Raw genomic sequence first — 12,244 nt, forward strand, 5'->3', positions numbered from 1 at the left:
CGTGCTTTTATCCTGCGCAGCCACTCCAAAAATGTACAAGTCCTTGACTGCATAAAGTATCCCCCATTTTGCTGCAAATAGCAGGGAAAAGAAAACGCATGGTGGGCAGAATACTAGAAGTGGAGATCAGTTTGTATAGATTGAAGTATATTCTGATAAACTAAGTTGACTAAAACAGCAACCTTTAGCAGTACCTAAACGTGATCTGGTGGTTTTAACGCAAGTAAGTCGTATTTAATCATTGTCCTGCCAACGTGTTGACAAACAGTTCAAGCTGCAGTGGTTCTTTCCACCACTAGAGGTCGCAACTATTTAACATTTGTCAACATCTCAGCAGTATTCCAGTCCTCTCGTACCTGAGTTTATGAAACACTCATTTTCATGGAACATTGTGAAGCTTTATTAGAAAACCAGTCGGGGGCGGGGGGGACAAACAATTTAAGCATTATAAATCCATCAAGTTTCACAGAGGCTTCTCCTTCACAGTAATCGGTCCAAGTAAAGTGTCCTGCTTCCACAGCGTGTCTGAAACACAGAAGTCATGCATCAGCATTGATAAACTCAGCAACATCTCATCAAGACTTTAATGTAGATCCAAGTCAAAAGGCTACAAGACATGGACATTTACCAGTGTTTCGAGGCATCTGACCCTGAAGTCCTGCACCACAGTCTGCATCACAGCAGTCACAGGCAGCATGGACACCACTGGCCTCCCGCCACCTGCAAAACACAAGTTGTCAGTAGCAGCAGCCCAGGCATGGCGGCTAAAGTTAAATTGTTTTTTTTCCAATAGCCACAGAAAATACAGCATTTTTTCATAAAAAAAATAAAAATTAAATAAGAACAAGAACAAAGAGAAAGAACAAGATGACACAATCCAAGTCTAAAGATAACGATAAACATAGGACAACAAGTACTTCTCAGCCAAAGCAATGCCACTACGTCGAAAAAAAATAAAATAAAGATGTTTCCTTCAACTACTTGAACACGGGTTTGCATGTTGAAAAAGGGAGAAAATGGCAGAGCATTTCAACACCTTCTGATCAACTTTCAGAAAAACTATGATGTGAATCATGGTCTCACCCGTTGATGAAGGAGCAGGCCTTGGTGCTGGAATCAACCGCAGCTCCTGCTGTTGTAGCTCTGAGAGTGCAGGTGATGTAGATCTGAACACAGGTGTCAAGATGGCATCCATTAGAAGCCGACAACGTCACTGAACAAGGTCAGAACTCCTTGCCATTCCAACTGTGTCCTGCTGGAATCGGAATGCTTCCAACTGGAAGATCAAACTGTCGTCCTGTGAGCGAGGAAGGAACTGGGAGCTGGAGCTGGTCAGCTGACTGTCATAGAGACACCTGAACACGACACAATTAGATTTTTCAATCAGAATACATACATGTGTACCAAAGTCCCAACCGACCCATTGTTGGCCAGGAACTTGTATCGAGGCACCGTGTCCTGGTTAGGAACTAGTGTGGCCACACAGCTGTCCACAGTCACCCTGAGAGGGGTGTGGTGAAACTGCTTGACTGATGCCTCGAACTTCATCATGTCCCCGAGGAAGAACTGAGTGGAGGGGCGTCCAAGCTTCAAATCATCTGACAAAGAAAGATGATCAGGACATCAACTGTTTATCGTTTCGACTGAGGCACCGGAATTGAAACTCCTAATAGTCAAGTGTTATTCTTAAGAGCGTAAAAAACACTTTGCCAGGCCTACTTTCAAAAGTGTGAATGCACAACCTTTCAGCTGCAAGTTAAGGCTTTTCTTTTGGCAGAGAAAGTGAATTACCTAAAAGTGCATCCAACCATAGACTGGATAACTTAAAGTACATCATGATTCACTGAGACTTGTTTCCCTTTTTTATATGGCATTATTTAAACTGTAAGATGTCTTACAATTCCTGTTATAAACGGTAAATAAAAAAAGTACTTTTACATTGTTCTAGTAGCATTTCGAAGTTGTTGCTTTGGCGCCACATCCCATTTTTAAATGACTTCAATTTTGAAAAGTTTTAAGAAATCTTAGATTAGTTTACTCTGACAGCAGGGAGCAGAAGCCATACAGATTAGTGACAATTCACCAAATCTTCCTAAAACCAGGGGAAACTCCAACACCACCTAAATGTGTTTCATTGGACCATTATCTACAGTTAGTATAAAAATAAATCCAACTCACCAGTCAAAAGTCGAAGCGAGAAGTACAGATCCTCCTCAGAATTAATTTCCTCAGTGAACGGGATCCAGTCAGGTTTCAACTTTCCAGCGCTAACGTCATGCTTCCTAGAAAAAAAACAAAACATGTAGTTATTCAATTTAAATATTTTCCGACACAATATGTGACCTCAATAACCTCTCGTAATGACACTGAATGACAACGCTGACGTCGTTGGTCCGAACAATTTGAGTGTTTCCAAGATTACTGGGACTGTATTGAAGCACAAAGGAGTAGATGAAGGCATCTTCTGTCATCTGAGAGGGGAAAAGAATATAAGGAGTCATTAAAGATATTTTCTTAAATCATGATCAAATAAAAGGCTCCCTGACACAAAAGAACATTAGAATGGTGAATGAAAATACAGTTTCTTAATTTAGATTTTTAAACTATTGACATGAAAAAAAGCTGATCAACCAAGTGTGCCTTTTATCATTTACTTAAAAACAAAATGGTAACATTTAAAACCAGAAGACTCACCTGAAACTTGCTGTTGCAATGGTGCAACTCTGACTCAAACACCAGAACGTTGGTTTGTGGATCTTCCCTTATGGCCGAACAACCTCCTAGAGTCACGTCAGAAGCCTGCACCAGTTGTCCAATCCCCAGCAGATCCCGGTTGGCCTCCACACGCACAGAGTTTTCCCCACAGTCGGCGGTGACGCTGGCAGGGGCCTCTGGGGTCTCCAGCTGAAAGTCTGGAGGGAACCGAGGGGCCTCCTCAGCTGGCGCATCAGGATACTTCCAGGACAACTGTTCCTGCAAGAACTGCTGCTCTTGAGGGATCGCTGGTAACCCAGAGATAAAAGTTTTACTTTGAGAAGTACATTTAAAGTTATCCATGTAACATTTTGATAATATCAAAACTTTCAGTAGTTAAACTTTAAAAAACAAGATCCACCTGCTGGTTCCTGGCTGATGGGAGGTCTTGCTTTTTGCGACGGGGCATCATCCGAGCGAGTGTAGAGTGGTATCTGAGCAGCCAAGACAGTCGCAAATAAGAAACAAAAAAGTACTCTGTGAAGCAACATAGTGATGTTTGGGCTCTACTGACTGGAACACATGCACCTGAGCAACAGGTGGTTTAGTAGTTCTCTGATTGGACATGATACAGGTGTGCCTCATTCAACCAATTACATGAACTTTTTCCTTTTCGTTCTTCTCTTTTCTCTTTCTTTTTATTTCCCTCAGCAATAAGCAATGAGAAATCTAAATTCAATGTTTTTATGACTTCAGCTTTGTTTAAATAATTTAATACAAAAAAAGATTTATTATTTTATTTCGATTATTTTTTATCAGCAAATAATGAAGAGTAAAAAAAATGAGGAAAAAAATGGTCTGTATCAGTTCTGTGTAATTATTTACAAAATACAATCTAATACATCTCTTCTAGACTAACAAATCTTTGAACAACTGAGATAGTATCTACTTAAGAATGACCTCTCTGGTGGTGTACATATATATCAATATACTGTATATATCATTGAATAAAAAGAAATAGAGACATAGTGTATTGTTTATTGTTAATTATTTTGTTGTACATGTGTTCTTTTCTTTGTTTGTCATGTCAAGATAGGGCCTACATCCCACAAACAAGGACAGGTCTGGATAAAAGAGGACTCTTAATGTCACCTTAATGTAGCAGTATGTTCAAATATTGGATGACGAGGAAAACACAGTGTTAACAATTCATTTAAAGTTTTAGTACTTCTCTAAGGTTGTCGTGGTCACTTCGCAGCTTCAGAAGTAAACAATCTTTCTCTAGATTGACACCAAGTCTTGTTTTTTTACCGTTTGTCAACACCATCCACTGTTTTCATTTTCTTCAGAGCTCAACTTCTTTCCTGATCCTGCAGAGCCGGACACCTCATCTGTCATTACTCCGCCTGCGTCACAACAGTAATATCCTTGCCAGGTTTGATTGACAGCGCGGTCGCTTTGCTGACAGCAGAATGAAGGTGCATGTGATGAAGACAAATGTTGATGTTTCCATCAGGAACTTGTTCAAGGCAATGTCCACTTGCAATAAAACCCCGGCAAGGCCTCGGCTCTGATTGCATTGTAACGTCACTTTGGGTTTGATTTATTGGATCAAAGACTTTCTGTTCCACTGCTGTTTCACCATTTTCAGAGGCTTCATGTGCGGAAGCTTTAACAGGTATACCTGGATATGCACTAAATTCTTATGCTCTCCTCCACATCACCTCTCAATGTAAATATTAGTTGCTCTTCTTCAAATGTGCAGTGTCATCGGTCTTTATTCACCTCTGCTACATTGATTTGTTTAGTTTCAAAATACAAAGTTCAGATCAATATGCTGACTCATCACTGGCTATTTTTTAAGCAGAGAGTGTATTATTAATCAGCTGTATCGCTCTCCTTTGCCTTCTGGGATTGTGGATCAACCTTTGCTGGTGACATGGATGCAATAAACAGTCGTTACTAGCACAGTTGCAAGGTTATTAGGGTTGGCAATTTCAACTTCTTCAACATTTGAAGCATTTGAGTGAGTCAGGAGAGTTGGGTTTTGTCTTTAGTTGCCCTTTTTTTAATATTAGACTCTAGTAGAAATTACTTACATGGTAATTACTTATTTTCTTATTCTTTGACAATAAAGCATTCTGGAACTCCTGTTGTGTTCTCAGTTTTATCTTGATCTTTAAAGTATAAACTTTATTGAATATTGTTTTGATTGTTTAAGCGCTTTGTGACCCTGGTCTGGAAAAGCGCTATATAAATAAAAATTACTTACATTAAGAAAAACAAACATATATATATATATATTTTTTTTTAGAATCCCTTATTAGTCCCGCGAGGGAAATCCAACCATTCACACATACTGATGTGAGTAGGCATGCACACTTGCGCCACATTCACCATCAGGAGGAAGTGTCTTGCTCAGGGACACAACGACACAAGCTTGTCTGGAGCTGGGATTGAACCTGCAACCTTTTGGACTGCAGGCAACCACTCTACCATCTGAGCTATTGTTCCTCTTTATATACAGTATATATATTTACAGAGCAATCCAATTTCTAAACTGGACCATTTTTCTTCACTGTCGACATTATCTTGCTGCATTTTTAGGGACATTCACTAGCATTTTTTAATGCAAAACCAACTTTGAGAGATATTATAACTTAGTTAAGTGGTTAATTGTCTTACTCTAAGATAACCTGACCAAGACACTGTGGGCATATTGGAAACAAGTCAAAATGTTCAGTGAAGGTTTGTGTACTGAGTACATGAGTACATGAAGCTCATTTGTGTGAGTAGTTGCACCTCCTTATCTGTTCAAGATTCTGGGTGGATGAGATCATGATAACTGAAGCATCATAATATTGAAGCTTTACTAATACAGTAAGAGTGTTGTCCACTTAAGAACAGAATATTTAGACAGTCCATGAATCACTCACCTTGATGCACTAGAAGTTATAAATTGTCAACTATTCATTAAAAAATGTCACATTGTATAAGTGCAGTAATGTCAGTGAGATTTTCTGTATTTCAGTGTTCAAGATGAAGTGGTTAGCTGCCAGTCGATGTTTATCGTTGTCATCCTGCAAGCAGCGGGAAAACACATCACTTTTATAGGGCGATCCATTAATACTGACTGTTATCAGCGATTTATGGAGCCACCGTGGTCCTGTCGTTTGTTCCATCAGACACTTGAAGGCAACGCGGTGCAACCACCAGCTGAGGATGTTTAATAGATGACTGTAAAACTTTAGTGTGGATGAAGTGTCGAGAATACGATATGTTTTATTACGTTACCTATCTAGTTGGCAAGAATGATTTCTAAATGTATTGAGATAATGTATTATTTCCATATTATGGCGATAATGTAAATCACTTGTTTTCATTTTTTCATTAGATTTACTGTATTTATATTCAGACTATTCATGGTCAGGCTCCTCCTTACATCAGTGATCTGATCCAGCCTTACACCCCAGCTCGGGCTCTGAGGTCTGTGGATCAAAATCTACTGATGGTTCCGCTCACACGGTTCAGGACCAGAGGAGAGAAATCCTTCCAGGCTGTTGCTCCTAAGCTTTAGAACGATCTTCCTCTCTCTTTGCGCTTGATGGAGTCTACTCACTCCTTCAAGAAACATCTTAAGACATTTTTATTTGTGCAGGCTTTTCCTTGATTTTCTGGAACTCCTGTTGTGTTATCAGTTTTATCTTGACCTTTAAAGTATATACTTTATTGATTATTGTTTTGAATGTTTAAGCGCTTTGTGACCCTGGTCTGAAAAAGTGCTATACAAATAAAAATTACTTACTTACTTAATAGACACAGGTATTGATCAGAATAAGCTTTGCTCTGTTGCTGTGAAGCATCAAACCACTATTGTAAGAGGTGTGTTCCAGGCAGATGGCCACTATAAGGGGGAGACACTCACCTGCCTTTCCTGGAACATTGTTCTCTTAAAAAAGGTGTTTTCTGAAGTAATTTAACTTAATTATTTTAAGTCCCCCTTTTTGCAGCGCTTTTGATCGTCTTCATAAGTGTAAGAAGCAACAGTTAGAAGCCATACAAGTGAATGACTTCAAACCTTTTAGCTTTAAAAAACAAACCTACCATAAAAGATATTGAAAACAGTAAACAGTGAATTGTCAAAATCCATCCTAACCCTGTCCCCTTTCTCCACCCTGCATGATAAACCTTTGCCACCTTGAACATAACTGGAAATATGAATATTGGAACTTTTTTTGTTGAATCTATTGTTCCAAATTTCAACTTACCTTTAGCTTCAAAACCTTGGGTGAAAACTAATCATTAATTTTAATTGACTAAATTTCTCACAAAGTTGAACTGAAATTGCTACTTTTCAGCCCAGAGTTTGACTTGATGTTGATGGGATGCTAGAACCGATCTAGAACTAGAAGTGCTGGTATGTAACTTTTGGGCTCAGCACTAAACCCGCGCACCGTCGACCAGCAAAGAAAACCACCAGATCAATCTGACATCAGAGAAAGCTATGGTTGATAAATTATGCAGAGGTTTGTTTACAGCCTGTTAGGCATGTTGACTCGGGTACATCAGCATATTAGAGACAAGTCGAAATTATGCATTACAGAGAGAGTGCCTCTGTTGTTCGTGTGATTAATGATGAATGATTTTAACAACTTTGAGATTATACACTCATCATAATCTAGCTACGTGAGTTCTGATGATCCTGTCTTTGCATAAAAAAATAAATGAAACTGCATCACTGTAAAGATTTCAAATATGAATTATATATATTGAGCCATATAGTTTATACAGCTTCTTGTTCCCCTGCCATGTAATCAAAATATGCAACAAAAAAAAACAATAAAGAAAAGTATACTAAATCAAGGATCAATGCAGAACAATTGCTATCACCCTCGTCCCATTATACATCCCCTTTTCAACAAGGTGGCCATGTTATTAAACTTTTAAAAAATGATCGTTTACAGCAAATTTCTGTTGCATTGATATTAAGCTACTCTAAAGGTGTTTGAGAATTCATCATAATAGAAATGAATAATCATGGACTCCTTTCAAGTGCTCCTTCTATTGATAAAACTTCTCAGGATTTAGAATTTGCCTTCAGGTTGTAGATCGCGGCCTCCATTTGAGTCCAACAGTGACCAAAATTTAACTTTAATCAAGAATACTTCTGAACCAAACCACTTTCAGACTAATATTGTATTCTTTATATCCCAGAAATAATGAAATATACCAAAATAATGAGATGAAAATCTTTCATCACACATTATACGACATTCTATCATAAATCTATAAAGTGTCTTACATATAGCACAGTGCCCAAAATGAACAATTATTTTTGATTCGTATTCCTTTTCTTGCATCTTCCAGTTGAAATCCTCTTAAAGTTTCAAACTGCTGATGTTGCTCATCATTATTCTCTGAATCTTCCTGTCACTGAAGAGTTGCTGCAACACTCACATCAGCGCGAGCTAATGAGGAAGAGTTTTGGAGGAACCAAAAAAATGTCTGGGTGAGAAGGATGCTTTTACACAAGTGACACACAAAAGAACATTTTACATTGTTTATTTATGCTGTTGATGATGTTCAATTTTCCCTCCGGTGAGTCATTATTTTGGTGTCAAATGGGTCATCTAAGATCAGTATAGAGTCAAAGCAGTACAACAATGGCACCAGCAGAATTAGACGTGTTTGTTTGGGGCTTATTTCTTGTACTCAGTCATTTTTATTTTTTTATTTTTTAAGCTTTAAATGTTCAATCTTCAATCAAAGAAGGGCTCTGACATCTGATAGCCCGGTCCACCACACATGTGACTGAACAACCCAACAAGTTCCTTTATGACCTCACCTTTTTAGAATCTTCATGCATTTTTTACTTTCTGTTTTGTTCTTTATTTTCTAATCATCTATCATATTGTTTAATATGTGTTGTTGGAAAGTAAATTCTAAATTAACAAATGTTTTTGAAATGTATTTAAAACGAACATGCTAACAGCTTATGTTTTTCAAGCCATTGTCCTTAAATTGACACAGATGCATGTGGACCCTGGTCTGGTCTCCTGGATTTCGGACTCTCTTACCGATTGACCACAGTATGTCAGGCTGAAGGACATCACGTCTGACACTTTGGTGTGCAGTACAGGAGCTCCTCAGGGGACAGTACTGGCCCCTCTCCTCTTCACCATCTACACTTCAGACTTCTGCTACAACTCAGAGCTGAGTCTGGTCCAGAAGTATGCTGACGACACTGCCATTGTTGGATGCATCAGGGACAACAGCAAAGACGAGTATAGGAGTCTAATACGTGACTGTGTGGACTGGAGTGAGAGGAACCACTTGCAGCTGAACACCTCAAAGACCAAGGAGCTGGTCTTGGACTTCGGGAGGTCCGGGACAATGCCACGTCCAGTGTCCATCAGAGGCGACGAGGTGGAGAGACAGAAAAAAAAAAAAGAGGCGACGAGGTGGAGATAGTTGATAACTAAAGGTACCGCGGTGTGTGGCTGGACAGTAAACTGGACTGGTCCAGCAACACAGGTATTGTATATAAGAAAGAGTAGACTGTACTTTCTGAGGAGGCTTCGATCATTTAATATCTGCAAGAAGCTCCTCTGCATGTTCTACCAGTCTGTAGTGGCCAGTGTCCTGTTTTATGCTGTGGTGTGTTGGGGTGGAAATGTGTCCAAGAGGAGTGTCAACAGGTTGGACAGGTTGATCAGAAGGGCTGGCTCTGTGGTTGGAATGAAGCTGGACTCACTGGTGACAGTTGCTGAGAGGAGATCATTGAACAAACTACTGTCCATCATGGATGATGACAGTCATCCTCTGAACACTGTCATCAGTGAGCAGAGAAGCAGAATGAGTGCAGGAATGATCCTACCCAGGTGCAAAACAAATAGACTCAAGGACTCATTCATTCCTCGGGCTATTAAATTGTACAATTCTGAGTTCGGGGGCAGGAGTGTAGTAGAAGTATCTGGATGTTATGTTCTATGTTAATCTTTGTATCCTTTGTCTTTGTTATTTTTCTTTGATCTATGTTCTTTATCTTTATACTTAGATTGTATCATCTTCCCTTTATTTCTCTTTGTTTTTGTTCTTATTTTATTTTGATTTATTTTTTATGAAAAATTGTTGTATTTTCTGTGGCTATTGGAAAAAAACAATTTTAATCAATAACGTTTTACCTTTCCTTACCTTACATCTTCTTTCTGTGTAATATCTTAACACCACTGACATTGTCAATTCTTAAAATAATTTAGATTTTTCATTACTAAAGTTCTATTAAAGGTAGCAATGTATAAGAACACAGTGTGGAGAAGAGTGGGGTGTGGTTGGGGTGGGCTTTTCAATTCATTATTTATTTGATACCTTTATGATCAGTGTGTATGAAAGTAATATAGTATATAGTATATAATTTAATAAATAATTGAAATAATATATATATATATATATATTTCATATTCAATCATGTGCAGACATTCAATTCTGACTTAATTTAATTTAGATTAGTCGTTTATAAATAATAGAACATGTGAAAATACTGTAGGTACATGATAGAATACCTTTTAAACTAAAGTTAAAGGATATCATGCAAATCATCAAACTAAACATTGGTGTGTATACAAACACATACTCCTATTGATCTAAATGTTGGCTGGAGACAAATCCATGACTGAAACATTGATCTTTTTTGGTCTCTGGAGATTAATGGCAGACTTTTGGCCTCTGTTTTCTCCTTTCTTATTTCCGCATCTGATCAGATGATCAAGTGATCAATATCTCAAGTTTATCCCCCAACACCCCTCCTTGACATATTCTCCTTTAACAACGTGGGACATTGATTCAACAGATCGACAGTCCTCATGATCTATACCGTGGTTAAGTGCTACAAATGTAGAGGATATTGATCAGTAAAGCAACTTCAACAAAATCCAATTTGTAATCTAAGATATCTCTGGAATAAAACTTCTGATGTTGTTTTGGGAAACTCAAAATTACCCTTGAAAGAACACAACTTTTATTTGATTGCTTTCATTGGATTAATTTCCCTGCTCTCTCATTACAGCTCAGAAAATAAATTCAGTTTTAGTTTTAGTGTGAGACTCGTTCTAGAAAAATAATTATTGATCTGCTGTATCGATCACAATCAAGGACTTCTGTAATTCCAGGAGTTTCATCTAACAATGTAGCTAAGGTTGTTTTTTGTCTGTCAAATTACCTTCAAGTGAATTAACACTGATATACAACTCCACAATCATTTACCAAAATCAATTCCCCAGTTGAAGGTAGTTTGTTTGACAGGGATGTCTTCTAGCTGATGAGCACACGTGTCAGTCGGCATGATACCGGCAGACAAGGTGAAAGATCTATTAGGTGTTTTTTTTTTCTTTTTTAGAAAGACCAAATTCATGTGTCCAACCTCCCGACTTCTGACCCTGTCTTTCTCCTCGACCTGAGAAGTCTTCTCTCAACTCTTTCATGCTGCCTGACCTTGATGAGAAGAGGTCTTCACGGCTGCAGCTCAGTCGCTCGCCCACTGTGAGCCCTCAGAGCTCTTGCTAATTGGATCCAAGTCTTTGCCTCTGTCCACACAGCAGGAAGTGTCAACACCGGTGCTCTAACAAGGTGAGGGCTGTGATCAACCAGAGAAGACTATTTTTTCACAGTAATGACGCTCACCTCACTTTGTGTGGTTCAGGACATTTAGATCCTCATCACAGCCACACTTAACTTAACCCCTCAAATAACTATGGCCTACTCAGAGTACCCAGTTGAAGTTCACAAACAAGTTGTCACGATCCGATCAGGGCAGGAGACCCAGATGCGGAAGAGTCAATATATCCACGGAGGAAAAGTTCAGAAGAAAGTCTTTAATAAATCCAAAACGATCCGTAATAGGAATGAATAGGAACAAAAACAAAACAGGCACTCGGGACGAAGGCAGGGCACGGCTAGAGATCGGGGTCCCAACAGCAACTAAAACAAAAAGACAAAAGGACTCACGTGAGTAAATAAAAGTGCTGACAACGTCAGGAGTATCCAAAGGATTATCAAGTTCTGATTCAAAGGCGAGGAGCGAGATCGAAGGGATAGCCAACCTGGTCTGGAAACGCAATACTCTGGCGAGTTCTTCCGGGTAGAGATGCTCCTTATCAATAGGAAGAACCCGCCACTCAATCATCACCAGCCGCGCACCTGCCAGCGTCTGTCAACAGAAAACACAGGACACATAAAAACGGTAAACCACCTTCAAAATAAAACAAGAACATAAGCATGACACAAGTAGCTGCAGCTAATCTGATGGCAACTTCCACACTGATAATAGATATTATTGCTGAGATCAAATGTAATTCATTCCAATCATATTTAAGGCTCAGGTTTAACTAGAGAAACTTTTGATGGTGAAAGTGAGTTCTAAAATATAGATGATGACTGCTCCTAATGCCAGATCTAGAAGTCATTTTTGGTGATTTTAGTCCATTCAAATATCAACCAACCATTCCTCAGAACAAACAAAACTGGACTCATTTCTGTGACTGCTCAGAACAAG

The 12,244-nt window shown here is 38.8% G+C and overlaps 1 protein-coding gene across 1 annotated transcript; it reads right to left on the minus strand.

The window, feature by feature from the left end:
- Positions 1 to 463: 463 nt before the first annotated feature.
- Positions 464 to 11,174, minus strand: LOC148072596 (zona pellucida sperm-binding protein 3-like). The gene is made up of 9 exons (XM_087797655.1): positions 11,114 to 11,174; positions 2,695 to 3,002; positions 2,353 to 2,471; positions 2,179 to 2,282; positions 1,421 to 1,598; positions 1,238 to 1,355; positions 1,084 to 1,166; positions 629 to 720; positions 464 to 525 (listed from the first exon to the last, which is right to left on the minus strand). The coding sequence occupies exons 1-9, from the start codon at positions 11,172 to 11,174 to the stop codon at positions 464 to 466; spliced, it is 1,125 nt and encodes a 374-aa protein (XP_087653781.1).
- Between the last annotated feature and the right edge of the window lie 1,070 nt (positions 11,175 to 12,244).

The sequence above is a fragment of the Callionymus lyra genome, chromosome 8 (assembly GCF_982586985.1).
Source record: "Callionymus lyra chromosome 8, fCalLyr1.hap1.1, whole genome shotgun sequence".
Taxonomy (NCBI): Eukaryota; Metazoa; Chordata; class Actinopteri; order Syngnathiformes; family Callionymidae; genus Callionymus; species Callionymus lyra.